Below are 27,132 nucleotides of genomic sequence, written 5' to 3'. Positions count from 1 at the left end.
TCCTCACTTCCTGACAGAGAAGGGCTCCCCCTCTCTGTTCAGCCTTTAATATGGAGGGCCCTGGGGCTTGCTCCTGGGCATCTACTCTGCTTTACATTCTCTAGATGATCTCACCTGCATCACAGTTACAATACTATCTACAGGAAAAGAGGCTTTAGCTCCCACCCTGACCTTTGCCTAATAGACTTCTCTTGTATATCTCTAGGCATTCCAAATGTAGCAGAATTCTTGATCTCCTACCCAAAACCTGCTACTCCCTAAAAAATGTTCATCTCTTAGTCTTCTGTTTCATTTACTCAAGTCAAAACCTAAGCGTCATCCTTGACTCCTTTTCCTTCACTCCAAGCATGTAAACCATCAAGACTCAGCAAGTCTACTTCCAAAATATATCCAGAATCTCTCTCTTTCTGTCTAACACTACTAGTACCATCAAAGTCATCATCTTTTATCTGGCCTCCTACAGTAGCCTCTTAATGGCTCCCCTGCTTCTCTTCCCCTCCTCCTGCTTCCCCCTCTGTCTCCTCCCCATCTACACTGTGTAATGTCTCCACAGTCACTATCTTTCAAAAGGACAGATTATGCCACGCCTTGGCTTAAAACCCTCAAAGCCTTCCACTGTACCTATCATAGCTTGGCTTAATAAGGCCTTATATAATTTTACCCTTTCCAATTTCTTTAATCTCATCTCTACTCCTACCTCCCCCCATGCTCTAGCCATATGGGCTTTTCTTAACATGACAAGCTCATGCCTATTTAAAAAATTAATAAACAGAAACCTCAATTAAAATAGAATAGGAGGTCAGAAAGGAGACATTTCATGCCCTGTGACTGTTGTTATTTAGCTGCTAAGTCGTGTCCGACTCTTTTGTGACCGTTTGGACTCCTCTGTCCATGGCCAGGCTCCTCCGTCCATGGTATTTTCCAGGCAAAATACTGGAGTGGGTTGCCATTTCTTCCTCCAGGGGATCATCTGACCCAGGGACCGAACCTGAGTCTCCTACACTGGCAGGCAGATTCTTTACCACTGAGCCACCTGGGAAGCCCAGCTATAGCAGGGCCCAACAGGAAGAAGAGGTAGTTCTTACCCGGCATGAATGCAGTCAATAAAAAGCCACAATACTTCAAATTCTCAGTTCCTTCAATGGACTCTGTTTATTATAGTCCTTCCAACTTCCTTTTCCCCTCTCTGTAAGAGTCCTCTAGTGGCATGGAACTTGTATGGCTTGCCATGGATACAGATCCCAAATTGCAAGTCTTTGTTGATTGTGAATAAACCCATTTTTGCTGGAGAAATAACTGGCAGTCTATTTTAGGGCAACACTATCATTGGGTTTTCACAGACTATTTCCTCTCTCTGGAGTGTTTTCCTTCTTGTCACTTAAGCCTCAGCTTAAATGCCAACTTCTCAGACTATCTCTCACCCACCAAGTGTAAGCCAGCTACCAAATGGCTCTATTTGAATCCCTTGCTTTTTAGTCTCTGCCTTGCACTTAGTACTATCTGATTTTTTCCTACTGTACTTATTAACTTAGTTTCTCTCCTAGAATGTACACTCTCCTGGAATATACACTTAATGAGAGTAGGGATCTCACCCGTTTTGTTCAGAGCTGTTTTCCTAGCACCTAGAACATTGCCTAGTATGTGGTTGGCACTAAAAACCAGGCCAGGGGAGAGAACATGGAGTAGTTCACCCAGGAGAAAAATCAAGTTTTTAAGTGTTATAAAGAAAGGAGATGATCCATGAAACTTGTGTTAATTAAGCATCAAAAGTTAACATTCTGGTGATCCAGTGATCAAGAATCTGCCCTGCAACGAAGGGGTTCAATCCCTGGTCAGAGACCTAAGATCCCACATGCCTTGGGGCAAATAAGCCTGAGTGCCACAACTAGAAAGACTCTTTACCGAAAAAGATCCTGCATGATGCAACGAAGATCCCGAATGCTGCAACTAATGCAGCTAAATAAATAAAAAACAAACACAGCTCCTAAAAACAGATGTTAACATTCTCAATAGAAGTGACTCCTAAAGTACGAACACAATTTGCAAAATTTCTCAAGCCTGCGCTCCTAAACTGTGTACATTTGCTGTGCTTAGTCACTCAGTTGGGTCCCACTCTTTGCGACCCCAGGTACTGCAGCCCCCCAGGTTCCTCTGTCCATGGGGATTCTCCAGGCAAGAATACTGGAGTAGGTTGCCATGCCCTCCTCCAGAGGATCTTCCCAACCCAGGGATCAAAGCCAGGTCTCCCGCATTGCAGGCAGATTCTTTACTGATTTGAGCCACCAGGAAAACCCAACTGACATTTGGGGCTGGATAATTATTTATGTGTGTGTGTGTGTGTGTTTAGGGGGTAAGGCTGTTTTATACATTGTAGGATGTTTAGAAACCTCTCTGATCTTCACCTACTAGATGGCAGTAGCACCTTGCCAGTTGTGACAATCAGAAATGCAAATCTCCCCCTCCCTGCAGCCTCTCCCACCCCGAGACAAAATGTTCACCAGTTAAGAACTTCTGTGTTAAAAGAAGTTCCACTGTGCAATGTTCACAAAAGGGTTGTCACTTAGGTCTGCTAAAGGCCTGGCATCCTAGGATCATTCAAAGTGTATGCTTTTTTTTTTTTTTAAATCAGCTTCAGCTAGTAGGAGAGGGCCCATGGCACTGGAACAACAGTGTCAACATTTCCTAAGCAAGTGCTGCTGCTTGGGGAGGTGAAACCTAGGGGGAAATCTGATGAAAAGCATGGTTCTAATGTGTCTTCCCATAGACACTTTATTAGTTGTAAGAAACAAACAACTAAATACAGTGGAGAAAGGAGGTAAAAGCGTAACCATGTGATCAAAATTAATCTCATTTATGGAGAACACGTGAACACCATGTGTCTGCAGAGTTAATTCCCTGAGAAGAACACGATGTCACCTACGTGGCTTAACAGCCAAGAATGCAAATCACAGGGAACAATTATACAAACACAAAAATAAGAAAGTTCTCTTTTCTAAAAAGTGGCAGGGAGTACTGTATTCTTCAAAACCATCAGTATTATAAAAGAAAAAGAAAAGCTGCAAGAATTGTTCCGGACTAAAGGAGACTACATGCAACATTGCCCCTAGCTGGGTCCTGTACTGGAGAAAAGAAAATGCTGGAAAGGACATTATTAGGCCAACTGATAAAACTAGAATACAAACTAGGTTGAATACAATGTTGTGATAAAGTAAATGTATGAAGTTGATAACTGTTAGGAAATACACACTTAAGAACTGAGGGATAAAGGGCCATGATAACTGTAACTTACCCTCAAGTATTTCAGGAAAAAAAATTTATATACAATTATATAAGGGAGAAATATCAATAACCTCAGATATGCAGATGACACCACCCTTATGGCAGAAAGTGAAGAACTAAAAAGCCTCTGGATGAAAGTGAAACAGGAGAATGAAAAAGTTGGCTTAAAACTCAACATTCAGAAAACTAAGATCATGGCATCTGGTCCCATCACATCATGGCAAATAGATGGGGAAACAGTGGTAACAGTGACAGACTTTATTTTTTCAGGCTCCAAAATCACTGCAGATGGTGATTGCAGCCATGATATTAAAAGACGCTTACTCCTTGGAAGAAAAGTTATGACCAATTTAGACAGCATATTAAAAAACAGAGACATTACTTTGCCAACAAAGGTCCGTTTAGTCAAGGCTATGGTTTATCCAGTAGTCATGTATGGATGTGGGAGTTGGACTATAAAGAAAGCTGAGTGCCAAAGAATTGATGCTTTTGAACTGTGGTGTTGGAGAAGACTCTTGAGAGTCCCTTGGACTGCAAGGAGATCTCATTAGTCCTAAAGATCAGTCCTGGGTATTCATTGGAAGGACAAATTTTGAAGCTGAAACTCCAATACTTTGGCCACCTGATGCCAAGAGCTGACTCATTTGAAAAGATCCTGATGCTGGGAAAGATTGAGGGCGGGAGGAGAACGGGACGACAGAGGATGAGATGATTGGATGGCATCACCGACTCAATGGACATGAGTTTGGGTAAACTCCGGGAGTTGGTGATGGACAGGGAGAGGCCTGGTGTGCTGCGGTTCATGGGGTGGTAGAGTCGGACACGACTGAGCGACAGAACTGAACTGACACATAGATGGGTAGTTACATACATAAGAAAGAGATTAAGTAAATGAGAAAGCAAATGGGATAAAAGGTTAAGGATGTTTGAATCTGGGTAAAGGGTATACGTGTGCATTCCTTGCGATATTTTTGCTTGCAACTTTTTTGTTTGAAATTATTTTCAAATCAAAAAGTAAAACATTATTTCCAAATCAAAAAATTGGCTTTGGGAAACAATCTGATTGAAATAATCTGGCAGGTTAAGAGGCTGGCAATATTCTTAAGAGACTATTAGTGTTGTGGAAACATCACGGATCTAAAGAAATCTATGTTTAGTCCCGTGTTACTAACTTATGATCCAGAGAAAGTCACCCAAAGCCTCTCTAAGCTTCAGTTCCTCCACCTTAGAGAGCTGTTGGGATGATCAAACGAAAGAACGCGTATATAAAATTCTTTCCTGCTACATGCCACTGCAGAAGAGGAAAGTTTGTTTAACAACAGGCAGGACTAAAGCCATAACTGTCTCTTACGGCAAGCCAGCGGCTCCACCATGTCTTTTCCAAGGCCCTGAGGCCAACTACGGTGTTTAACAGTCTCACCTCTTCAAGGGGGCGGTGAAGGCACCACTTCCCTCTCCAGGTGGATACAGCCGCTGCCCGAGGGCGCAGGCGCCGACTCAGACCACGTGACGGCCTGGCCCTAGCCCCGCCCCCGCCCGGACGTCTTCGCGGGATCGCCCTGGAAATGCATTCTCAGAGGAACCAGCCGCCGCCAATGGGAAGCGAGCGAGTGCCACGAACAGGCCAATAAGGAGGGAGCGGTGCGGGGTTTAAACCTCAGGCGGGGCCCGATTCCTCCCGGCGTGCTGCGGAGGAACGGCTGTTGGCCTGTGGTTGATTCAAGCTCCCGGCTGGTCGGGGGCTCCAGTGCTCTCCTCCTCACTGAGCTGCTGCCTGGTGCAGAAGAAGCCATGGCGCTCCGGATCACCAGGGTGAGCTGCGGGTGGTGAGCAGACGCGGCTCTCGTAACTGGCTGCGCCTCCTCTCCCTGTCTCTCCTACCGGAGTTTCCCTGGCAGGAGCGGACCGGGACCGAGATTGGGGGGAAGGATGTGGAGGATGGGCGCCGGCGAGCCCCTAAAGTGGTGGGAGAGCTTGGGGGGCGGACGGTCGGAGAGAAGATGAAAAAGGGTAGTGGACAAGCGGGGGAGGGGCAGATGGAGGGTAGACGCGAAACCTTTTGTAAAAAGGCAATGGAAACCCCTGAGCGAGCTCCCACCAACTGCGCAACCACCCACGGGAAGGTGCCTGCAACTGAAGGCTTTTTAGATTTCCTTTCAAATGTAAATTCATGGTATTTTAGGTCCGGCAGGGACTAAGCAGGCGATCCCTCAATAGGTGAAATAAAAGGTTCCGGAAGGAAATTGGCTTGTCACAGCCTTAGCGTAGCCCCTGGAACCTTGGTTTTCCCTGGGAACCCATTTACAGTTCGCTTTCCTCCTGAAAGCTTCTGTTTTGCCCCCATTTTAACCCTTGATTACTCTAACCTGGCTGAGCCAGCTCTCAAAGTGGTCTTGATTCTTACAGAACACGAAGATTAGTGCTGAAAATAAGGCGAAGATCAGTATGGCAGGGGCCAAGCGCGTGCCTGTGGCCGCTGTTGCAACATCTAAGCCCGGGCTGAGGCCCCGAACAGCTCTTGGAGACATCGGTAACAAAGTCAGTGAACAACCGCAGGCCAAACTGCCTCTGAAAAAGGTATAACTGTCTCCCTGATTCAACTACTCTGTGAGAATGCCTTCCAGCTGTGACCCGTGATGGAGAAACATTCCATTCTCTCCTTTTCATCCACAGGAAGCAAAAACTTTAGCTTCTGGAAAAGTTACTGCTAAAAAAGTACCAAAACCTCTGGAAAAGGCTCCTGTACCTGTGCCGGAGCCCCAGCCGGAGCCAGAGCCGGAACCCGAGCATGTTAAGGAAGACAAACTTTCCCCCGAGCCTATTTTGGTAAACTTGACTCTACTATTTGAGAACCTGTTGTTTCTTTTCCTTCATTTTACTAATGGATGGCACAGTATTTGAATAAATATAAATAATAGTAATAGTTACAGAGTGCTTAGGAGGTAGGCTCTGCTAAACACTTTGCATGAATTAGCTCACAAAATCTTACTCTCAGCACTGGTATTGTCATCTCTAGTTTTGTAGATAATGGTGTAGAGAAGTATTAAGTTTGAGCAAACAATTCATAGGGTCGTAAAAGGGTCGGACAGGACTTAGCCACTGAACAACAAACTCTCTTTTCTTTTCAAACTTTCTTTTGAGTCACTTCTCATCAGTGGCACAAAATTGGGTTCAAACACAGACTATCTGGCTTCAGAATCTGTGCTTTTAATTGTCATACTGCCCCGCCTTTGTTTACTGTATTGAGCTGCCTGGACTAAAGATTTGACTGTATTTGGGTACAAGCCATCTCTGTCTGAAATTTATTGATTGAAACAGATTGTTCTCTTGAGTCCTTTTTTTTTTTTTTTAAACTCCATAACGTGGCCTTCATACAATAAGCCTGTAACTTTGGAATTTATATAAGGATGTAAAGCAGAAAACGGAGCTCTTCAGAGTAGGCAAGAAGATGAGTTAACAGCCTCAAAACCAAGAATTTTTTTATTAAATATCAGGCATGTAAATGTATCTACTTCTGTGAGGGAGACTATACCATCTTTGAAAAGGCTGCTTTCCTGAAATTGCAATGAACTCCATTCTTAAGTTTTAATTTTTAAAACTTGATTAAAGCTGGTTGGGCAAAATAGTCATTTTGCCTAGCTCTCTATATCTAAGGGAAGTGGATATGAGGCTATGGCTTTAGTATTGACCTTGTGAACATAGCACAGAAACCTGTAGCATGCACAGTCTTTAATTGGCCATACTGAGCTTTTCATCAAAATCCCATACTGATTGTTGCCTTTGCTTTCCCACCCTCTTTTAACTGATAAGCTTTTCACCCTTCAGAACAGCTCATGCATCAACATTTAAAGCTTTCCCTAATTTTCCAAATTCCACCCTAACTCTCCTCACCCCTACTTTTGTTCCTAGAATCAATTTCTTTTACTTCATTTACTTATTTCTTCTGAATCCAAATCCCCTTGAGGACACCATAAAGCCAGTACTTAACACGAAGCTTGACTTGATGGACGTGCTCAATAACTGTTTGGACAACGGGGTAACTGGAGCTTGAAGAAAATGATTCATGATAACGAAGTCAATTAATCCTTAGTAGTCCGGATAGAACTTGTGTTCTCCTGTGCAGTGGGAAGCAGTCCCTGTTTTGAAATAAAGACTGAAAGCTAACTTGTCATTCACTTGGATTAACTTTACATGACCTTGCTAAACAACGCATTACTAATCAGCTCCCTTTGGAGGAAAGTCTAGATATGAACTTGCTTCCTCTCTGTTTTACCTGTTAGCATGCTCATGATTCTAAATTGGTTCAGTCTAAGTTGGCATCTCACTTTTCATATTATTCACTTCCTGAAGACAAATGGAATAATAGATTTGAGAAGATGAAAATAAACTGCATGTCTATCCGGCAGATAGTCTCTTGAGTTGATACCAATAATCTGTCCATTCTCAGACAGTATGCTCCTTTTTGCAATTATTTCAAAAAGTCTCTCTGTTTCCAGGTCGATACTCCCTCTCCAAGCCCCATGGAAACATCTGGCTGTGCCCCTGCAGAAGAGTATCTGTGTCAGGCTTTCTCAGATGTAATTCTTGCAGTGAGTGATGTAGATGCAGAAGACGGAGCGGATCCAAACCTTTGTAGTGAATATGTAAAAGATATCTATGCTTATCTAAGACAACTTGAGGTCAGTAGTATTAAACCATTGTTTTTTTCTAAACTGCATCTAGTTTGGAGATTTTCCATTAACAGTTTTAAGCAGGATACAAGCAGCGTTTCTTAACAGTAGACTCCACTTTGAAGTTCTTTGCAGAATGTCAAAAGTGGCACCAAATGCCAAGAAGGTGGGATTTTGGGGGTTTCTTTTTTGGTGAAAGTCCTAACTGTTGGACTGCCAGGGAATTCCCAATGACAGCTTTATTTGCCATTTTGAACGGGGGAAATTCAAAGTGAAAGATATTACCATGGCTTTTCTAAAGGAAAGTCCACAGATTGAAAGATATTTTATATCCATCACAATTAGGAGTGTTCAGTTCAGTTCAGTCGCTCAGTCATGTCCGACTCTTTGTGCCCCTGTGGACTGAAGCATGCCAGGCCTTCATGTCCATCACCAACTCCCGAAGTTTCCCCAAACTCATGTCCATTGAGTCAGTGATGCCATCCAACCATCTCCTCCTCTGTCGTCCCCTTCTCTTGCCCTCAATCTTTCTCAGCATCCGGGTCTTTTCAAATGAGTCAGTTCTTTGCATCAAGTGGCCAAAGTATTGGAGTTTCAGCTTCAACATCAGTCCTTCCAATGAATATTCAGGACTGATCTCCTTCAGAATGGACTGGTTGGATCTCCTTGCAGTCCAAGGAACTCTCAAGAGTCTTCTCCAACACCACAGTTCAAAAGCATCAGTTTTCTTTATAGTCCAACTCTCACATCCATACATGACTACTGGATAAATCATAGCTTTGACTAGACAGACCTTTGTTGGCAAAGTAATGTCTCTGGTTTTTAATATGCTATCTAAGTTGGTCATAACTTTCCTTCCAAGGAGTAAATGTCTTTTAATTTCATGGCTGCAGTCACCATCTGCAGTGATTTTGGAGCCTAGAAAAATAGTCTGTCACTGTTTCCATAGTTTCCCCATCTATTTGCCATGAAGTGATGGGACCAGATGCCATGATCTTCGTTTTCTGAATGTTGAGCTTTAAGCCAGCTTTTTCACTCTCCTGTTTCACTTTCATCCAGAGGCTCTTTAATTCTTCACTTTGTGCCGGAAGAGTGGTGTCATCTGTATATCTGAGGTCATTGATATTTCTCCCCGCAATCTTGATTCCACCTTGTGCTTCCTCCAGCCCAGCGTTTCTCATGATGTACTCTGCACATAAGTTAAATAAGCAGGGTGACAATATATAGCCTTGACGTACTCCTTTTCCTATTTGGAAAAGGAGTTGTTGTTGTTCCTGTTCCTGTTGTTCCATGTCCAGTTCTAACTTGTTTCTTGACCTGCATACAGGTTTCTCAGGAGGCAGGTCAGGTGGTCTGGTATTCCCATCTCTTTCAGAATTTTCCACAGTTTATTGTGATCCACATAGTCAATACAGCAGAAGTTGATGTTTTTCTGGAACTATCTTTTTCTATGATTCAGCAGATGTTGGCAATTTGATCTCTAGTTCCTCTGCCTTTCCTAAATCCAGCTTGAACATCGGGAAGTTCTCTGTTCATGTACTGGTGTAGCCTTGCTTTTGGACAATTTTGAGCATGACTTTGCTAGTGTATGAGATGAGTGCAATTATGCAGTAGTTTGAACATTCTTTGGGATTGGAATGAAAACTGACCTTTTCCAGTCCTGTGGCCACTGCTGAGTTTTCCAAATTTGCTTGCGTATTGAGTGAAGCACTTTCACAGCATCATCTTTTAGGATTTGAAATAGCTCAACTAGAATTCCATCACCTCTACTAGTTTTGTTCATAGTGATGCTCCCTAAGACCCATTTAACTTCACATTCCAGGATGTCTGGCTCTAGGTGAGTGATCACACCATCGTGTGAAGATCTGGGTCCTGAAGATCTTTTTTGTACAGTTCTTTGTATTCTTGCCACCTCTTCTTAATATCTTCTGCTTCTGTTAGGTTCATACCATTTCTGTCCTTTATTGTGCCTATCTTTGCATGAAATGTTCCCTTGGTATCTCTAATTTTCTTGAAGAGATCTCTAGTCGTTCCCATCTGTTGTTTTCCTCTATTTCTTTGCATTGATGGCTGAGGAAAGGCTTTCTTATCTCTTCTTACTATTCTTTGGAATTCTGCATTCAAGTGGATATATCTTTCCTTTTCTCCTTTGCCTTTCGCTTCTCTTCTTTTCACAGCTATTTGTAAGGCTTCCTCAGACAACCATTTTGCGTTTTTTGCATTTCTTTTCCATGGGGATGGTCTTGATCCTTGTCTCCTGTACAATGTCACGAACCTCCGTCCATAGTTCTTCAGGCACTCTATCAAATCTAATCCCTTGAATCTATTTGTCACTTCCACTGTATAATCGTAATGAATTTGATTTAGGTCATACCTGAATGGTCTAGTGGTTTTCTCTACTTTCTTCAGTTTAAGTCTGAATTTGGCAATAAGGAGTTCATGATCTGAGCCACAGTCAGCTCCCAGTTTGTTTTTGCTGACTGTATAGAGCTTCTCCATCTTTGGCTGCAAAGAATATAATCAGTCTGAATTCATTATTGACCATCTGGTGATGTTCACGTGTAGAGGAGAAGTAATGGAAAAGGCTAATTATCCTTTGCTAGTTTTGTTTTGGTTCAGATAACTAGTCTATTTTAATTTTATGGGCACAATGATAGTGTTTCTCTCAAGAAGGCAGGTCAGTAATCTTAAAAATCAAATTTGTGCACTGCCTTGCGTCAAGTGTCTGATGTTAATTTTGCATAGTCTTACTCTGGACTCCATCTTATTTATTTCATTACTCTTACTTCCCATTCTCATAATTAATTCTTCCTTACTTTTAAATGGCTTTATTTTGTTCATACATTTATAAGCCACCATGAATCATTAAATGGCTTATAAACACATTTTGTTTTACTTTGGTAGCTCGTTATAAATTCTAACAGCATTCTTTAATCACTAGGCTCGCCAACGAAAACTGATAAGTGCTACTGGTTTGTATTAACTGGAACCTTCAGTTCACCTCTGTGCTCATATCATAGGGTTGGTTATAAATTATATATAAATTATATATCATAGTGTTGTGTATGGAGAAGGTGGTAAAAAACCATAGCCCAAACAAGGCATTTTGGGTCAGTGTGGCTTATGAACATGTGATATCTGGGAAATTGTTTTTGTCCAATAAGAATATACTCAAAACTAAAACTTTTGGTCTTCTTCCATTTCATCTCATTTCTGAAACTTTCTATTGGTGTCCTTTGTCCTTTCCCCCAAACAAGGAGGCATTCTGTATGTTAACAATATAAGCAATACAGTTAGCAAATTTACTCAGTTGCTTGTTTATAATGCATTCTATTGTAGTGGCATCATTAATATCTTCAGCAGGCTGTTGCCTGGTTATTTTGGGTATCTCCATCTTCTACAGGATTGTCCTGTAAGACTTTCGCCAGAACCAGCCTTCTCTGAATTTTTTCTCCTTTGTTTTTGTTTTTTATTTATTTGGCTGCTGCTAAGTCGCTTCAGTCGTGTCCAACTCTGTGCAACCCCATAGACGGCAGCCCACCAGGCTTCCCTGTCCCTGGGATTCTCCAGGCAAGAACACTGGAGTGGGTTGCCATTTCCTTCTCCAATGCATGAAAGTAAAAAGTGAAAGTGAAGTCGCTCAGTCGTGTCTGACTCTCAGCGACCCCATGGACCGCAGCCAACCAGGCTCCTCCGTCCATGGATTTTCCAGGCAAGAGTACTGGAGTGGGGTGACTAGGTCTTATTTATAGTGCTCAAGACCTAGTTTCCTGACCAGGGATCAAACCCAGGCCCCCTGCATTGGAAGCAGAGTCCCACCCTCTCGACCACCATGGAAGTCCCTTCTCCCTTGTTTTTAAAGTTAGTGGTCTAACTTAGCAGGTGTGTGTGCTGGATTTTGATGGTTAACTTTTCTTACCCATGCTGTTTGGGGGGTTAAACCTTGAAGCACGTGTGGTAGCATATTAGTTCCAGCTAATCTGGGAGCTGCTACTATTATTTTCTCTTAACTCCGTGAAGCTCAGGGGCTTCCCAGGTGGTGCAATGGTAAAGAATCTGCCTGCCAATGCAGGAGGCACAAGAGATGCAGGTTCAATCCCTAGGTCGGGAGGATCCCCTGCACTAGGAAATGGCAACCTGCTCCAGTATTCTTGGCTAGAAGATCCCATGGACAGAGGACCCTGGTGAGTTATAGTCCGTGGGGTTGCAAAGAGTCTGACACAACTGAGCACACACACATAAAGCTCAAGGTTCTGGGTTTGGAGTCTTAAAAAGATCTGAGGTGATAGTACGGTATCTTTATTTGTGAAGGAGGGACAGGATGTGGGCCAGTAGTAGTGATGGTGAATTGGGTATAGTAAGATTTGCCAACATGAAAACCTGTCACACTGTCCTGTTTGACATGTGCTTTCTTTGTTTCTCGGTGATGGAGCTGTTTGCAATGACCAAATGATAATAGAGCTTAGAGCTATTAAAGATTTTAAATGTTCCAGAGCTGTTCTGAGGTGACCAGTTATTTCTGGTCAGAAATGTAACGTGGACTCTTACTTCTTAGGATAATCAGCATTTCTTTTGCAGGAAGAGCAAGCAGTCAAACCAAAATACCTAATGGGTCGTGAAGTCACTGGAAACATGAGAGCCATCCTCATTGACTGGCTAGTGCAAGTTCAAATAAAATTCAGATTACTGCAGGAGACCATGTACATGACTGTTTCCATAATTGATCGGTTCATGCAGGTGAGTGTAATTCAGCAGTTGAGGGTTCTTCCTCTCAGGGTCCTCTCTGAATCATAAGAAACAGACCTTTTCAGCTAAAATCTGTCTTGAGGCATGGGGTGTCTTTGAGATTTTGTTGTGGGAATGTGTCTTTCCTATCTCTCCTTCACAGTTCTGTGCTTCCTTTTTCAAATACCGATAACTTATTCATTGACTTGATATTCCCACTGTAGGATACCTATGTGCCCAAGAAGATGCTGCAGCTGGTTGGAGTCACTGCCATGTTTGTTGCAAGCAAATATGAGGAAATGTACCCTCCAGAAATCGGTGACTTTGCCTTTGTGACTGACAACACCTACACCAAGTTTCAAATCAGACAGATGGAAATGAAGATTCTAAGAGCTTTAAATTTTAGTCTGGGTCGCCCTCTACCCCTGCATTTCCTTCGGAGAGCATCTAAGATTGGAGAGGTACAGGTTTCTTGAAATGTCTGGTATGGTACATTAGGGAATACTGCTGGCCATTGAGATCTAATTCAAGTGCATTATATTTATACCTAACTGCCTGAAGAAGGCATAAAGGTAGTCTTTATTTCCAGTCGGTCTGTGTGTTAATATTATTATTAAAGCCTTTCATGGGCAATTGCATTTGAGAATTTATAGGCAAACAATTGTAGGTACAGTGATGGGCATACTAGTTACTGCCAGTGCAGAATTCTCTGACAGAACCTGTGGGTTTTATTCCAGGTTGATGTTGAGCTACATACCCTGGCCAAATATTTGATGGAACTAACTATGCTGGACTACGATATGGTGCACTTTCCTCCTTCTCAGATTGCAGCGGGAGCTTTTTGCTTAGCACTGAAAGTTCTTGATAATGGTGAATGGGTAAGCTCTGTCCCACAAACTGAGATTATCCTGAGCTTTGAAATTTCACTATTTGCTCAGGATAGAGCTGTTGTCATTAAAGGACAATTCATATAGCTCCTACATATGGCATCTTCTGAGGCAATGATTAGAATATCTTGTGATATTTTCTTAGAATGCTTCCATTTCATTGCCTAATCTCATCTTGCTATACCCCTTTGAGAAAGGCAGAGCAGCTGCTGCTGTTTATAGAGAGAGTAGCTCAAGCAGGTCAAATAACATACCAGAAGTTCATTCATATTCGTTGAGTCAATGAGTATTTCTCTTATATGTCATTTGATAATACTATAGGCCCTAGCAATAGAGTTGTAAATGAGAAAGTCAGCTCCATAACTTGGTCTAGCTTTGGGGTGGAAAATTCGGCAATTACAAAAGTGTAATTAAGTTTGAGCACAGGATCCTAGAGAAGCCACAAAAGAGGAGTAATTGGGGAAGAAAGGGTCTTAAGCTTGTCTTAAATTTCAATTATAATCATATAGAGTATCTACTTCCCTACCTACTTTTGAAGAACATCTAGAAATTTTATGAAAACCCTTGGTGATGAGCATTTTCAACATTAACTTTTGTTTTCTTAGACACCAACTCTACAGCATTACCTGTCATATACTGAAGAATCCCTTCTTGTTGTTATGCAACACCTGGCAAAGAATGTGGTCATGGTGAACCGTGGGCTCACAAAGCACATGGTGAGTCAATCAGGGTACTATAGGGTGTCGGGGAAAGTGGAAATCATTGAGACTTTATGCCTGCCTGTAAATTCATAGCCTACTTTTTTAAGGAATTGATTTTTAACTGAATATCTGTATCATTGATTCTTACGTTTTCCTCTTTTCCATCATTAACTTCTGTACTTTTCTCTTCCAGACTATCAAGAACAAGTATGCCACATCTAAGCATGCTAAGATCAGCACTCTAGCACAGCTGAATTCTGCACTAGTTCAAGATTTAGCCAAGGCTGTGGCAAAGGTGTAACTTGTGAACTTTGGAATACTATCTGCAAATAAAATTGGCACCATGTGCCATCTGTACATATTATATGTTACATTTATTTACTTTTAATAAAGTTGAGTTCTTTTTACTTATCCTTTAACTATTTGAATGTGGCTACTTTGCGCTTGAGGATAAAAGTTGTTTTAAAGGTATGGTGGGGATTGCTTAAAAACAGTTTTCAGTTACCTGGGGACCCAACTAATACATACAATTGGTTCTTCTTGGTTTTTGTTTTATATGCCTGGCTTTACTTATGATTTACTAAGCTCTTGAAGGCACTTAAAATCTAGATGTACTTTACATGTCATACTGTATGTAAGCCCAAGTCACCTTAAGAAATTCTGCTGCCTAGTTCTACATAAGGAAAAGTCTACCATTTCATTCCTAGTCCTCCTGATTCCTATTTACTCTGGTGGTTGCTACCATAATTCTAAGTAATCTCCTAGTACCACTTTCTTAAATTATCAACTTTAGCTAGTATCAGCATTTTCACTTGGAAAAATAAGAATTTTAATTTATATTCAAAGCCTAGTTTTTGTTCATTAGTTAAGAAAATAAAACACTCCTTAAATATGAAAGTATCTTAAAAACTTTATTTACCCACCTGTTCTTACTGTCCTGTCTCAGTCGCATGTGAAGGATATAGGAGTCGCATGTGAAGGAGTTAGGAGTGTATCGATCCATGAATATGTGCATAGACCTGCGTATGTAGTATTATGGGATGTATTAAAAATGGGGTCATTTTGTATACTTAGCAATTCATTTCAACATGGACAGGCCTTACCTGTATTTGGGCATTACAGTCCATTGTATGGATATGTTATAATGTATTTAACCGTCCCTCTGTTTACATTCAGATTGCTTTTTCTCTTTGTTCCTATAGACAATGCTGTTTAAATGTCATTATATCCCATACTTCCCTTTATGTACATTGACTGAGTTCTCCAAAGAATGTGTGTTCTAAGTTCTGGCCGGTGTAGCCAGCTGACGTTCTCAATGTCATCAGCAATAAATGTACAAAAGTTCTGGTTTTCTCAGCATCTGTGCCTGAACTGAAGCTAATCATTCGCTTTAGTTTCTGTGACTTTTTTTGTGGCAAAAAATACCCTATTTTGTTTACTGTCTTAACTTATACTTTTCATGACTAGTTGAATCAATTTTTGTTGTCGTTAACAATTTGTAAAAGCTTTCCCACTTTGTCATTTGCCCTAAATCTGATTATGCTGTTTTTCCCTTGCAGACAGTTTTAAACTTGGCTCTTACTAGATATATATTTTTTGTAGTTGCTTTTAGATTTTCAGTGTTAAGTTCAATTCCATCCCCAAACCATTAATATCTCTTAAATTTCTAAATTTTTCCTGTTAGGTGTGTAAGCCCTCAGTTAAACTTTTTGTATGTGGTATGAGGTAGGACTCTTAACTTGCAGATGGATACCCATTTGTGCCAGTACCATATGTTTAAACCCCCCCTTGGACAATTGAAACGCTAGTTTATTGTTCCCTGATCTACTTTTTCCCTGTGATTAATATAGTTTTACATTAAGTTTATCTGGAAAGATGAGGCTACCACTATTTTTCAAATATTTGTGGGGAAAATTTCAAAGAGGAACTTTGCAGTTACTGATAAGCGCTTTTAAATTTTGACTGAATGTTGTATACATACATATGTGTTAGCTCTGGATAGACTGACATTGTCTTCCATTCAGAAACTTTTCTCCAGTAAGGCTTGTTGCATGCCCTTCACTGCAGTGTTAGAATTTAATTATGTAATTGCTACACTTTTCTTGTCAAGTTAATTGCTGGGTTTAGGCTCTGTTACCCACCCCTATTTTTTATTGCTTTGTGTATTTTTTCTTACCTAGTTGATAGTTTCCTTCATTTTAGTGGTTTTCTAGGTTTTAAATCCCCAAAATTTATTTTTTCAACTACATGGTTTTTAGGTTATTGTTTTAGAATCTCCAAAATAACATTGTGAATCGGTAGATCGCTGTCTTATTCCTGGATTGTACGCCTCCTCAGTATTTTTACCATCTAATATTTTTGCTGTTAGTCTGTAAGTGGTCTTTATATTTTAGGTATTTTTCTCTTACTGTTGAGAAAGGCTGTGGAATTTTATTTACTCTTTCAGCTTTTGATAACTTTTAAAAATATTACATTAATTTGAGGTTAATGAATTCTTGCTTACGATATACAGATTTAATCTGCTAGTATTTCATTTAGGAAGTTTTGCGTTTTGTGGGTAATTGGCTCAGTTTTTGTAACCATTTTCTAATTTTTATCTCATCTACCAGCTTTAAGGTGGATTAAAGAGGTTTTCATATTCAAGTGTTATAATTTGAAATCTTTATTCATTTGTTGAAAACTAGCTAAATCAATATGTAAAGTCACCTGGCCTGTGCTTATTATAGTGGTAGCTTTCTATGGTTTGGTGTTTTTTAATGAATTCCCCTCCTGTATCACCACCACTTTAAAAGAAAATCATCCATTCTAGATTTTCTTAATTATAGCTGTAGAGGTATAGGATATTAGTTAACCTCTTCTGTATTATAGTTATATCTTCTTAGTTCTGATGTTGAATACTTGTGTTTTCTAATCATGCTTGCCTAGAGGGTATTATTGGTGTTTTGAAAGAATCAGTTTTTGGTGTTATCATTTCTACCACCTCTGGTAGTTTTAGCTACCAAATGTTAATTCTCACCGTCTGCTTTTCTCAGTTATTTTCTAGTTAAATACTCAATGTATTTTTAGTAATAAAAGCCTTTGTATATACATTTTCCTCTGAGATAACTCATTTGTAAAGTTCTCTTTTTCATCAATATGGTTTTTAGAATTTCTTTTGTAATCCTTTTTGATCTGGAGATTATTTTACTGCTTATTTTCTTAAGTTTATTGTTTTTTGTCAGACACCTATATGTTGGTGTTTTCTTATTTCATTGGAGAAGTCCATGTAGTCGTGTCCAGCTCTTTGTGACCCCATGGACTGTACCCCGCCAGGCTCCTCTGTCCATGGGATTCTCCAGGCAAGAATACTGCAGTGGGTTGCATTGCCCTTCTCCAGGGGATCTTTCTGAACCAGGGATCTGAACCCATGTTTCCTGTGTCTCCTGCATTGCAGGCAGATTCTTTACCGTTGAGCCACCCAGAGATGGTCTGTAAAAAGCCTTTTGAAACTTCTATGCGGATTAAGTACATGATTGACTTATGTAGATAGTCCATGGACAAAAGAAAGGGTTTTATTTCCTAACAGACACAGTTTTAGTGATTGAGGATGATATTCCCTTAAAATACTTCCATCGTGTGTCTAATGTCCTAAGAATTAGGATCCTCCAGAGCTGCAATCTTTTTGTCACACTAAAAAAGTTAACTATTTGGCTGTACCTGGTCTTAGTTGCAGCATGTGGGCTCTTAGTTCCCTAACCAGGGATCAACCCCGGGCCCCTTGCATTGGGAGCAGAGTGTTAACCACTGGACCACCTGGGAATTCCCCGTTTCAATTTTTTTTTTTTTTTTTAATTTATTGTTATAATCCACCACTGCAGTGGTTCTTAAAGTGTCATCCTCAACCAGCAACAGCAATATCACTTGGGGACATGAAGTGCAAATCAGAATCAGTAACGTGGAGAGGCACCTAGCTATCTGTTTTAACCAGTCCTTTCCATGATCCTCATGTATGCTCTTGAGGAAAAGCATTGTATAACCTTTGGCCCAAATTTGGCCTGTGGACTCCTGATGGGCAGCTGCTTAAAAGGATGAGGTTGATGTGAGATACCAGAGACATGCTGGATAAATTAGTTCTGAAACATTGTAAGACATCCCCGACAAAGTACTTAAGTGAAAAAAGAAAACAGTAACTTTCTTGTAAAAGGAAAAATGAAGCAAAATGTTCTTCCAAGGAATTTGGGAGTAGCGAAGGCAATGGCACCCCACTCCAGTACTTTTGCCTAGAAAATCCCATGGACGGAGGAGCCTGGTAGGCTGCAATCCACGGGGTCGCTAGAGTCGGGCACGACTGAGCGACTTCACTTTCACTTTTCACTTTCATGCATTGGAGAAGGAAATGGCAACCCACTCCAGTGTTCTTGCCTGGAGAATCCCAGGGACGGGAAGCCTGGTGGGCTGCCGTTTCAGGGGTCGCACAGAGTCGGACACGACTAAAGCGACGCAGCAGCAGCAGCAGTGGTGAACTTAACATTTTACATCCTACTATGCCTTTTGCATCTTTTACCAGGAGCAGAATTACTTTGATAATAGGAAAAAGGGTACAGCAGCAGCATTGTGTGAACAAGTTTAACTCTGGAGAAACTAGAGACTCTCCTGTTCAAAGAGCCCCGAGCTGCTTGTGCCACAAAGATCGTGTCACTTATGGGACTGATCATAGTGAAAAACTGCAAACCAATCAGGCATTTATGCCCTGTGTTTTCTCCATTACCTGGTCACTGCTCAGCTAAGCACTGGAGCATTAATTTCAGCTGAGAAAGGTCGATTGTAATCTGTCGGATCAAAAAACTGACACTCGGGGGCACGCAAACCTGTTGCAGCATGTGGGATCTTAGTTATCTAAGCAGGGATCAACCGCCTCTCCCTACAAAAAAGTGAAATAAAAAGTTCGAATCTTAAGCTGAATTTCACACTGAGAGTCTGCACTGCCTCCTGGAGGGCAGTGGGTATCTCTAACTTGGGCCTCTGGTTTCTCTGCCAAACGAGGGGCCTGGACTTACCGAGCCCTGAACAGAACTCTCAAATGCGTTTCTCTACCAGCCTGCCCTCCACACCCATCTTACAGGGCAGCAGATGGAAGGAGAATTCTAAAATGGATCAAGAATCGCTATCCCAGCTCAAAGGCTGAAAGACCGTTGATGTTGGGGTTCTCCCCTCCAGGTCGCAGTGCCACAAGCCTGAGAGTGCCCCCAAATGGCTGCAGCATAGCGCTTAGCCCAGCTGGACAGAGCTGACGGTTAACTTTTACTAGTCGTCTGTAATTGATGCCTTCAAACTGTGGTGCTGGAGAAGACTCATGAAATCTCTTGGACAGGAAGGAGATCAAACCAGTCAACTTGAAGAGAGATCAACCCTGAATATTCACTGGAAATACTGATGCTGAAGCTGAAAGTGGAAAGTGAAAGTCGCTCAGTCGTGTCCGACACTTTGTGACCCCACGGACTAAACATTCCATGGAATTCTCCAGGCCAGAATACTGGAGTGGGTAGCCTTTCCCTTCTCCAGGGGATCTTCCCAACCCAGAGATCCAGGGAATCCCGCATTGCAGGCGGATTCTTTACCGGCTGAGCCATAAGGAAAGCCCAAGTCCATCTGATGCGAACAGAAGACTCACTGGAAAACTCCCTGATGCTGGGAAAGGCTGAGGGCAGAAGAAGAGGGCGTCAGAGGATGAGAAGGCTTGATGGCATCACCCAGGCAATGAACTTGAACTTGGGCAAACTCTGGGAGACAGTGGGGGACAGGGAGGCCTGGCGTGCTGCAGTCCACGGGGTCGCAAAGAGTCAGACACGACTGGGCGACTGAACAACAACTTTAATTACTAAAGCTGGAATAAAAGAAGGTACAGCCGCAACTATGGCAACCAGAGACGGGGGGAGGAAAGGGCGGGGCCATCAGGCGGAAGGGGTGTGACCGCGCGCGAAGACCCTCCGGCTGGTTCCGGGTATCAATTTTGTGGCGGGAAAAACGGTCCCTTCTGTGGTAGAGTCCGCCAGTCCTGAGAAGTAACTCTTCGCGCCCGGAATGGAGACGCAGTCCGAGGAGCAAGCCGTCACCAAGCCTGCGGACTCCGGAGGGGAAGGCGGGCCGCCGCAGGTCGCCGGCGCCCAGGCGGCGCGTCCGGAGGACCGCATGACCCTGCTGCTCAGGTTGTTCCCTCTGACCGACTGGGCAGGAGCCAAGTGGGCGTCTTGGCCAAGACTCTTTGCCGAAAATGTCTAGGGTTCTAATTCAGTGTCGGTCGCTTAATGGCTGGCGACTAGAGCATTCACTTAAGCCCCTTTCTTCGTCTTGGAAAAGAGAGGGAAAATGACAGCTTCCTAGCTAAGTTGCCGTGGGAATTAAAAGAGAGATTATGGGGTCAGCGTTTAGCAAAGGGCCTACGGAGCTATAATTAACATCGCCTTTCTTAACCACTCATGCCCTGCGGTCCTGATTTTCAAGCCCTTTGTGGGTTGCATCCAAGCCCAGATTTATACTGGAGGGAGGTTTCTCTGCCCTTCTCTGTTATAGCTATGACCCTTTTCAATCCAGAAGCTGCTTGTTTTGTATTTTCTACCAGGAAGCAATGTCTGTACGTTGCTAAGGAAAAGACTTAATAAGAAAGGACATCAGTCTTCTACTCCAGTGGGCAACTATGGTCCTGGGCCTTATCCATCCTACTCTTTGTTTCTGTGTGACCCCTCAAGCTGAGATTAATTTTCATGGGTTTAAATGGTTGGGGGAAAAGTTACAAGATGTTAATAACAGGTGAAAATTATATGAAATTAAATTTCAATCTCCTATGTAACGTTTTATTGGAACACAACTTTCAAAGAAAGAGTTGAGTAGTTACAGCAGATACCATGAGTGAGAGTGAGTAAAAGTCATTAAATTGTGTCTGACTCTTTGTAACCTTTATGGACTGTAGTCTGCCAGGCTCCTCTGTCCATGGAATTTTCCAGGCAAGAATACTGGAATGAGTAGCCATTCCCTTTTCCAGAAGTCTTCCCGACCCAGGGATTGAACCTGGGTCTCCTGCTTTGACAGGCAGATTCTTTATCATCTGAGCCACCAGGGAAGCCCACAGTAGGAAGCCTATAGGATCTACTATAGGACTCACAAAGCCTAAAATATTTACTTTCTAGTCCTTTACAGAAAAAAATTTGCAGACCTAAATTATAACAAGGGAATTTTTTAAAAAAATAAGCTTTGTAACTGTATGTATTTCAACTTCATCACTGCTTTGAAAGGCCTCACCTAATAATAAACCTCAGAACCTCACCTTCAAAATTACCCCCCTACAAATGCACAACAGGTTCCTGCAAACGTGGAATCTTATAGCCCAGGTCTTACCCTTCCTTCCCCACTCCCACAGTTTTCCCCTTGCTCCTCACTCATGAAAGTTGCTAGGCAAATTTTTCACCTACAAGGGACTGAATATCGTCTATTAAAGACTCTGTGGGTATGGTTGGAAGTCTCCAGATAGTCATGCTTTTACATGGCTTTCCAACATCCAGCTCTGATTGGTACAAGACTTGGGTAGTTCTTCTTACCCTTAGATTTCATCAAGTGATTGCTCTTAATTTCTTTGGCTTTGGCTTCACTGACAACCAGAGCCCAGACTATTCCATTTGGGGGCAGGTCAGCTTCTTGGAGGCATTTTTGCAACCTCTGGTGCTCCAGAACCACAGGATCAACCTTTGTCTCATGATTATTGAGATATTGTTGCCCAGGAGCTGTTCTGTGGGTTCAAGTGGAATTGATCTGGCTGACTTACCATCAAGAGTCTGTCAAATGGAGTTATATTTACCAAGACTCACCATCCTTTCCTTCAAAATTTTCTCATGGAGGCATGCTGTCACCCATCCTCACGTGACTGATGAACTTCTTTGTATTCTCTCAAAGTCTCACCCCAGTCTTTGGGCCATACACCTAACCCTCTGAGAGTGAGTTGTGGGACCTGTGGGCAGAGATGGGCAACAATGATGGGGATTTAATTAACAATAGTCTCTTAAATAGTATATATAGGAAGAAGTTTAGAAGACACTGAGTGGGAGTTCTTTCCTTTTAACTATTCTCATTCATTTTATCTATGGGCCATCGGATCTGGTGAATTCCTATCCAGAGTTCTCAGAGCTATATAGGAAGTGCTCATATAGTCCAGGGTCAATTCCAAATGACCATAATAGCCACTGTTCACAGCTAGAAGATCCCATGGGTTTCTTGAAGGCATATAAGGGCTTCATCAGCTCCTGAACTGGAACGAGTAACTTTCCTGTATTACTTTCCCCTATTCCCATCTGTTGTGTATTACACTTAGGAAGAAATGCCCCAAAGAGGTCCTGGCCACCAGACACTATTCTCTCACAAAAGTCCACCTGACTCAACTGGTGAACAGCATTTAGTAAAAAAGGCAGCAGGAACTCTGGGGGTGACATAATAGCCCACTTCCCATTCCTTTGACCTTTGACCAAGTGTGTGGACTTGCCTTCATCTTTTTGTTCTCAGAAAACGCTGATGAACACTACTCACTGATGAAGAAAGACATTCTTTTGTGTAAAAGTCTTTGAAACAGTTCTAAAAAATGAATAAAAATCCTTTTCTACCTACAATATGAAATGATAAAATATTAAAGATATAACATCTCCTTTTCCATCTCAGCTAAAAATGAATTATTGTTTCAGTGCGTCATAAAATGCTGTCTTAAAGTCTTAAGAAATTGCCCTTTTCATTTGGAATTTTAAAACAGGGAACTTAAGCTGCGAAGCTTTAAAATTTTGTCTCATGTTCCTTAGCTGCTTAACTAGATCTCAGAGTCACAAAACAAACTCAGAACTGGGGAATTACCAGGTAAATACGAAACATCTAATAAGTAGTTATCATTTTACCCATAGCTCTTCTACCCATTTTTTGTATGATTTTTAAGTAAGTAGAGTCATAGGATGACTAAGAAACTATATAAATTACTTATTTATCCAAGGGTTAGTATCTTTGATATTTTTCTGTATCTCTTAAGAATGTTTCAATCTGTTTGTAACTCATTACTGTGTTTGGGAGTTTACCACTTTGATCTATTTCTTTATGTAGTCTTCTCTTTAAGCTTTATTTCAGTGTGGCCCATTAAAAATAAATTTAAAAATCAAATTTTTAACTTTTCCTTACAGATGCTGTTTTCCTACTGTATTTCATTTTGTGTATTTTTCTGAGGCATAACATCTTGTATGCCTATTTTAAATGAGGCCAACCTGGAAGATCTGTTTTTTAAATATATATTTACTTATTTAGCTGTGCCAAGTCTTAGTTGCCATGTGTGGGAGGGAGCTTTCATTGCAGCATGTGGGATCTAGTTTCCCATCCAGGGATTGAACCTGGGCCCCTTGCATTGGGAGCACTGAGTCTTAACCGCTGGACCACCAGGGAAGTCCCTGGAAGATTTTAGTGCTGTTTATTTATACTCATTTTGTTGCATCAGATTCCAAAAAAGATGAGTTGATTTATCATAGTAATGAATAAAACCTCAATAATTATATAACTCTCTTCTTATCTGTTTTCAGGCTAAGAGCACAGACCAAACAACAACTCTTGGAATATAAGTCAATGGTTGATGCAAGTAAGGATTTCCATTTTCAAATAAGGTTTTATGAGTTTGATGATGAACAGTACTCCAGGGAAAAGATCAATTTTACAATTATTTATCTAGGGAAGTGGGGGTGTTAGGAATTCAGGAAAATTAAGTTCTATTGATTGGAAATTCCTGTAGGCTTAGCTACCATCAACAACTTGAACATTAAATTAGGAGATTAGATGATTGTTGAACAAGTGATCTGAGATCTATACTTTGAGAAACACTGGGTTAATGACATGAGAGCAGAAGGGAGATAGGCATAAAAGTGTGATAGACAATTTTCAATTCTATATAAAAATTTTTAATTTATCTTTTACAATTATTAATCCAAAAATCTCAGGGCCAAGAGAGTAGTTAAATGATGGGTTTAGTCATCTTAAGTAATAAGCACCACCTGATTTATTATAAGCCCTTGGGTCACAAAGATAGATTTTGGTTACTTTTTCTTTCTCTATGAAATAAGCTTATAGAATAAAACCAAATAGTACACTGTGTTGAATCAAGAATTGTGGAAAAGCCTAGGCACCTCATAGATGTTTTAGTTACTTCCCTGAGTCCATGTTTGAACCTCGATAATTTTTGTGCTCTGTTCAAGCTCACTTTAAGGCCACAGATCAGAAGGCATTTCTGGTATGTTTTTCATCCCCATTTTAGGGTTTCTAAAGTCATCTTAGGCAAAAAACAGAACGAAAGAAAACAAAACCTTAAAAAAAGATGGGCCCCCAGCCTCTCTTCTGCTTACCATAGCTAGTAACCATAGGAGTTAGGAAGTGAATCAGACCTTACTGGCTCTAAAGTCATGTCCCTTTTGTAACATCAATAATGCCTATATAAGAATATATATTATCTATAAAGTACTTATATTTATATATATATATGTATTACAATCACTTTGCTGTATACCTGAAACTAACACAACATTGTAAATCAACTATAATTCGACTAAAAAATGCTTACCTCAAAGATGATCAGTAGGTCACTGTCCTTCCCCTGGAGGAATTAATGGTGTCCTTCTTTCCAAAGCCTGTGTTCCTTGTATTAAACAAATTATATTTATCTTAGAGAAGAGAAGTAGGACTTGTCTAATCCTTTTACTGGCATGAGAGCCCACGTAATACATAAAAAAGTATAACTGATGATAGATGATGAGGTGTAGGGGAAAAGCTATTCAAAATTTGAACCATTGAGGAATTATCTCTAGAGGTAATCATGCAATCATAGTTGAATGAATGGATGCTAGGAATGGAGATATGGTGTTGAACAAGGCTGACTTTATCCTCATGGAGCTTAAATTCTATGTAGCAAAACAGGTAAGCAAAGAGACTTGAGATAATTATGAGGTGAAGTAAATGTGAGATGAAGGAAATAATGATATGATAAGAGGGAAGGGCTACTTTAGATACAGTAATCAGAGATAGATTCTTCAAGAAGATGACCTTAGAGCTAAAATCCAAGTGATAAGAATCTGCCTCCTCTTGCAGTTCTTGTTTGCCCTGTATAGCTAATTTTAAAGGAGTTGTGACATCTGAAAACTTGAGTGGATTTAATAGTCTGCACTCTAGAATTTCTACAGCTAAAGGAGAGGACCGATTGCTATGGCTTCCTGGTGGCTCAGATGGTAAAGAATCTGCCTGCAATGCAGGAGACCTGGGTTCGAACCTTAGGTTGGGAAGATCCCATGGAGAAAGGAATGGCAACCCACTTCAGTGTTCTTGACTGAAGCATTCCATGGACAGAGGGCTTAGTCCACGGGGTCAAAAAGGATGGGACATGACTGAGCTCCTAACACACACATAAGAAGTTAGGTTTTAGTTTTGAAGAGAAGATATGTATCTAAAATTGATTAGTTTTTACCACTAAAAAATACTGAGACTTTATTGCTTGAAGGCTTTTTTTTTTTTTTTTTTACAATAAGTGCATCTATTTTGAGGGTATAATTGGATGAGTTTTTTGTTGTGATGTTGTTTTAAAGATTTGTTTATTTTTTGGCTGTGGTGAGTCTTCATTGCTGCACACTGGCTTTCTCAAATTGTGGCAAGTGGGGGCTCGTCTCTAGTTGTGGTGTGCAAGCTTCTCATTGCGGCAGCTTTTCTTGTTTCAAAGCATGGATTCTAGGTGCACGGGCTTCAGGAGTTGCAGCACATGGGCTCAGTTAGTTGTGGCTCCTGGGCTCTAGAGCATAGACTCAATAATTGTCACACAGGTTTAGTTGCTCCACATGTGGGATCCTCTCGAACCAGGGTTCAGACTGATATCCCTTAGCTTACAAGGAGGATTCTTAACCACTGGATCACCAGGGAAGCCCAGTTTGATGAGTTTTGACAAATATATACATCTCTTTTGGAGAAGGCAATGGCACCCCACTCCAGTACTCCTGCCTGGAAAATCCCATGGATGGAGGAGCCTGGTGGGCTGCAGTCCATGGGGTCGATGAGGGTCGGACACAACTGAGCGACTTCACTTTCACTTTTCACTTTCATGCATTGGAGAAGGAAATGGCAACCCACTCCAGTGTTCTTGCCTGGAGAATCCCAGGGACAGGGGAGCCTGGTGGGCTGCCGTGTATGGGGTCGCACAGAGTCGGACACGACTGAAGTGACTTACATCTCTTTAATCAAGATCACCACTAAAATCAAAGATGTAAATAGAAAGAGACTCTCACAGACTTAGAAGATGAACTTATTTGATGTGTGACTAGTACAACTAATTTTACTTTAGTTTTACTTTAGTTGTACTACTCATATATCAAATGCTTCAGCCACCATGTGGCTGGTGGCTACCATATTGGACAGTGCAGATATTAAGCATTTCATTTATCACAGAACAGTGCTTTTGGACAGCACTGTTCTAGAATTTGATGTAAATGTATTTATATGGTGGTTTTGTTTTTTTTCCAACATCTTTCTTTTGTGACTTAATTCACGCAACAAAATTCACCATTTTAAAATGTACAATTCAGTAACTTTTAGTATTATTTACAATGTTGTGTAACCATTACCACTATCTAATTGCAGAACATTTGCATTACTCTATAGATCAGATCAGATCAGATCAGTCGCTCAGTTGTGTCCGACTCTTTGCAACCCCATGAATCGCAGCACGCCAGGCTTCCCTGTCCATCACCAACTCCCGGAGTTCACCCAGACTTACATCCATCGAGTCGGTGATGCCATCCAGCCATCTCATCCTCTGTCGTCCCCTTCTCCTCTTACCCCCAATCCCTCCCA

The 27,132-nt window shown here is 41.3% G+C and overlaps 2 protein-coding genes and 1 pseudogene across 2 annotated transcripts in view; all 3 read left to right on the top strand.

Moving 5' to 3' along the window:
* The first annotated feature begins 4,900 nt into the window (after window positions 1-4,900).
* Window positions 4,901-16,905, top strand: CCNB1 (cyclin B1). The gene is made up of 9 exons (XM_010853598.1): window positions 4,901-5,091; window positions 5,686-5,856; window positions 5,953-6,105; window positions 7,776-7,958; window positions 12,528-12,686; window positions 12,899-13,135; window positions 13,412-13,552; window positions 14,167-14,277; window positions 14,456-16,905. Exons 1-9 carry the CDS (start codon window positions 5,071-5,073, stop codon window positions 14,561-14,563), a joined length of 1,284 nt encoding a protein of 427 aa, XP_010851900.1. The 5' UTR covers window positions 4,901-5,070; the 3' UTR covers window positions 14,564-16,905.
* Window positions 16,906-20,235: 3,330 nt separating this feature from the next.
* The window catches only part of CENPH (centromere protein H), an 18,813-nt gene continuing 11,916 nt past the window's right edge, over window positions 20,236-27,132 (top strand). Inside the window, exons 1-2 of the mRNA XM_010853597.1 lie at window positions 20,236-20,447; window positions 23,835-23,890. Coding sequence (XP_010851899.1) covers window positions 20,323-20,447; window positions 23,835-23,890 — 181 coding nt within the window. The 5' untranslated portion in view covers window positions 20,236-20,322. The remainder of the gene's footprint in view (window positions 20,448-23,834; window positions 23,891-27,132) is intronic.
* On the top strand, window positions 21,144-23,479 carry LOC104998449 (annotated as a pseudogene).

The sequence above is a fragment of the Bison bison genome, unplaced genomic scaffold (genome assembly GCF_000754665.1).
Source record: "Bison bison bison isolate TAMUID 2011002044 unplaced genomic scaffold, Bison_UMD1.0 scf7180017864329, whole genome shotgun sequence".
NCBI classification, from domain to species: Eukaryota; Metazoa; Chordata; class Mammalia; order Artiodactyla; family Bovidae; genus Bison; species Bison bison.
The sequence above is the reverse complement of the archived record's forward strand: the minus strand, read 5'-3'. Positions and strand labels throughout refer to the sequence as shown.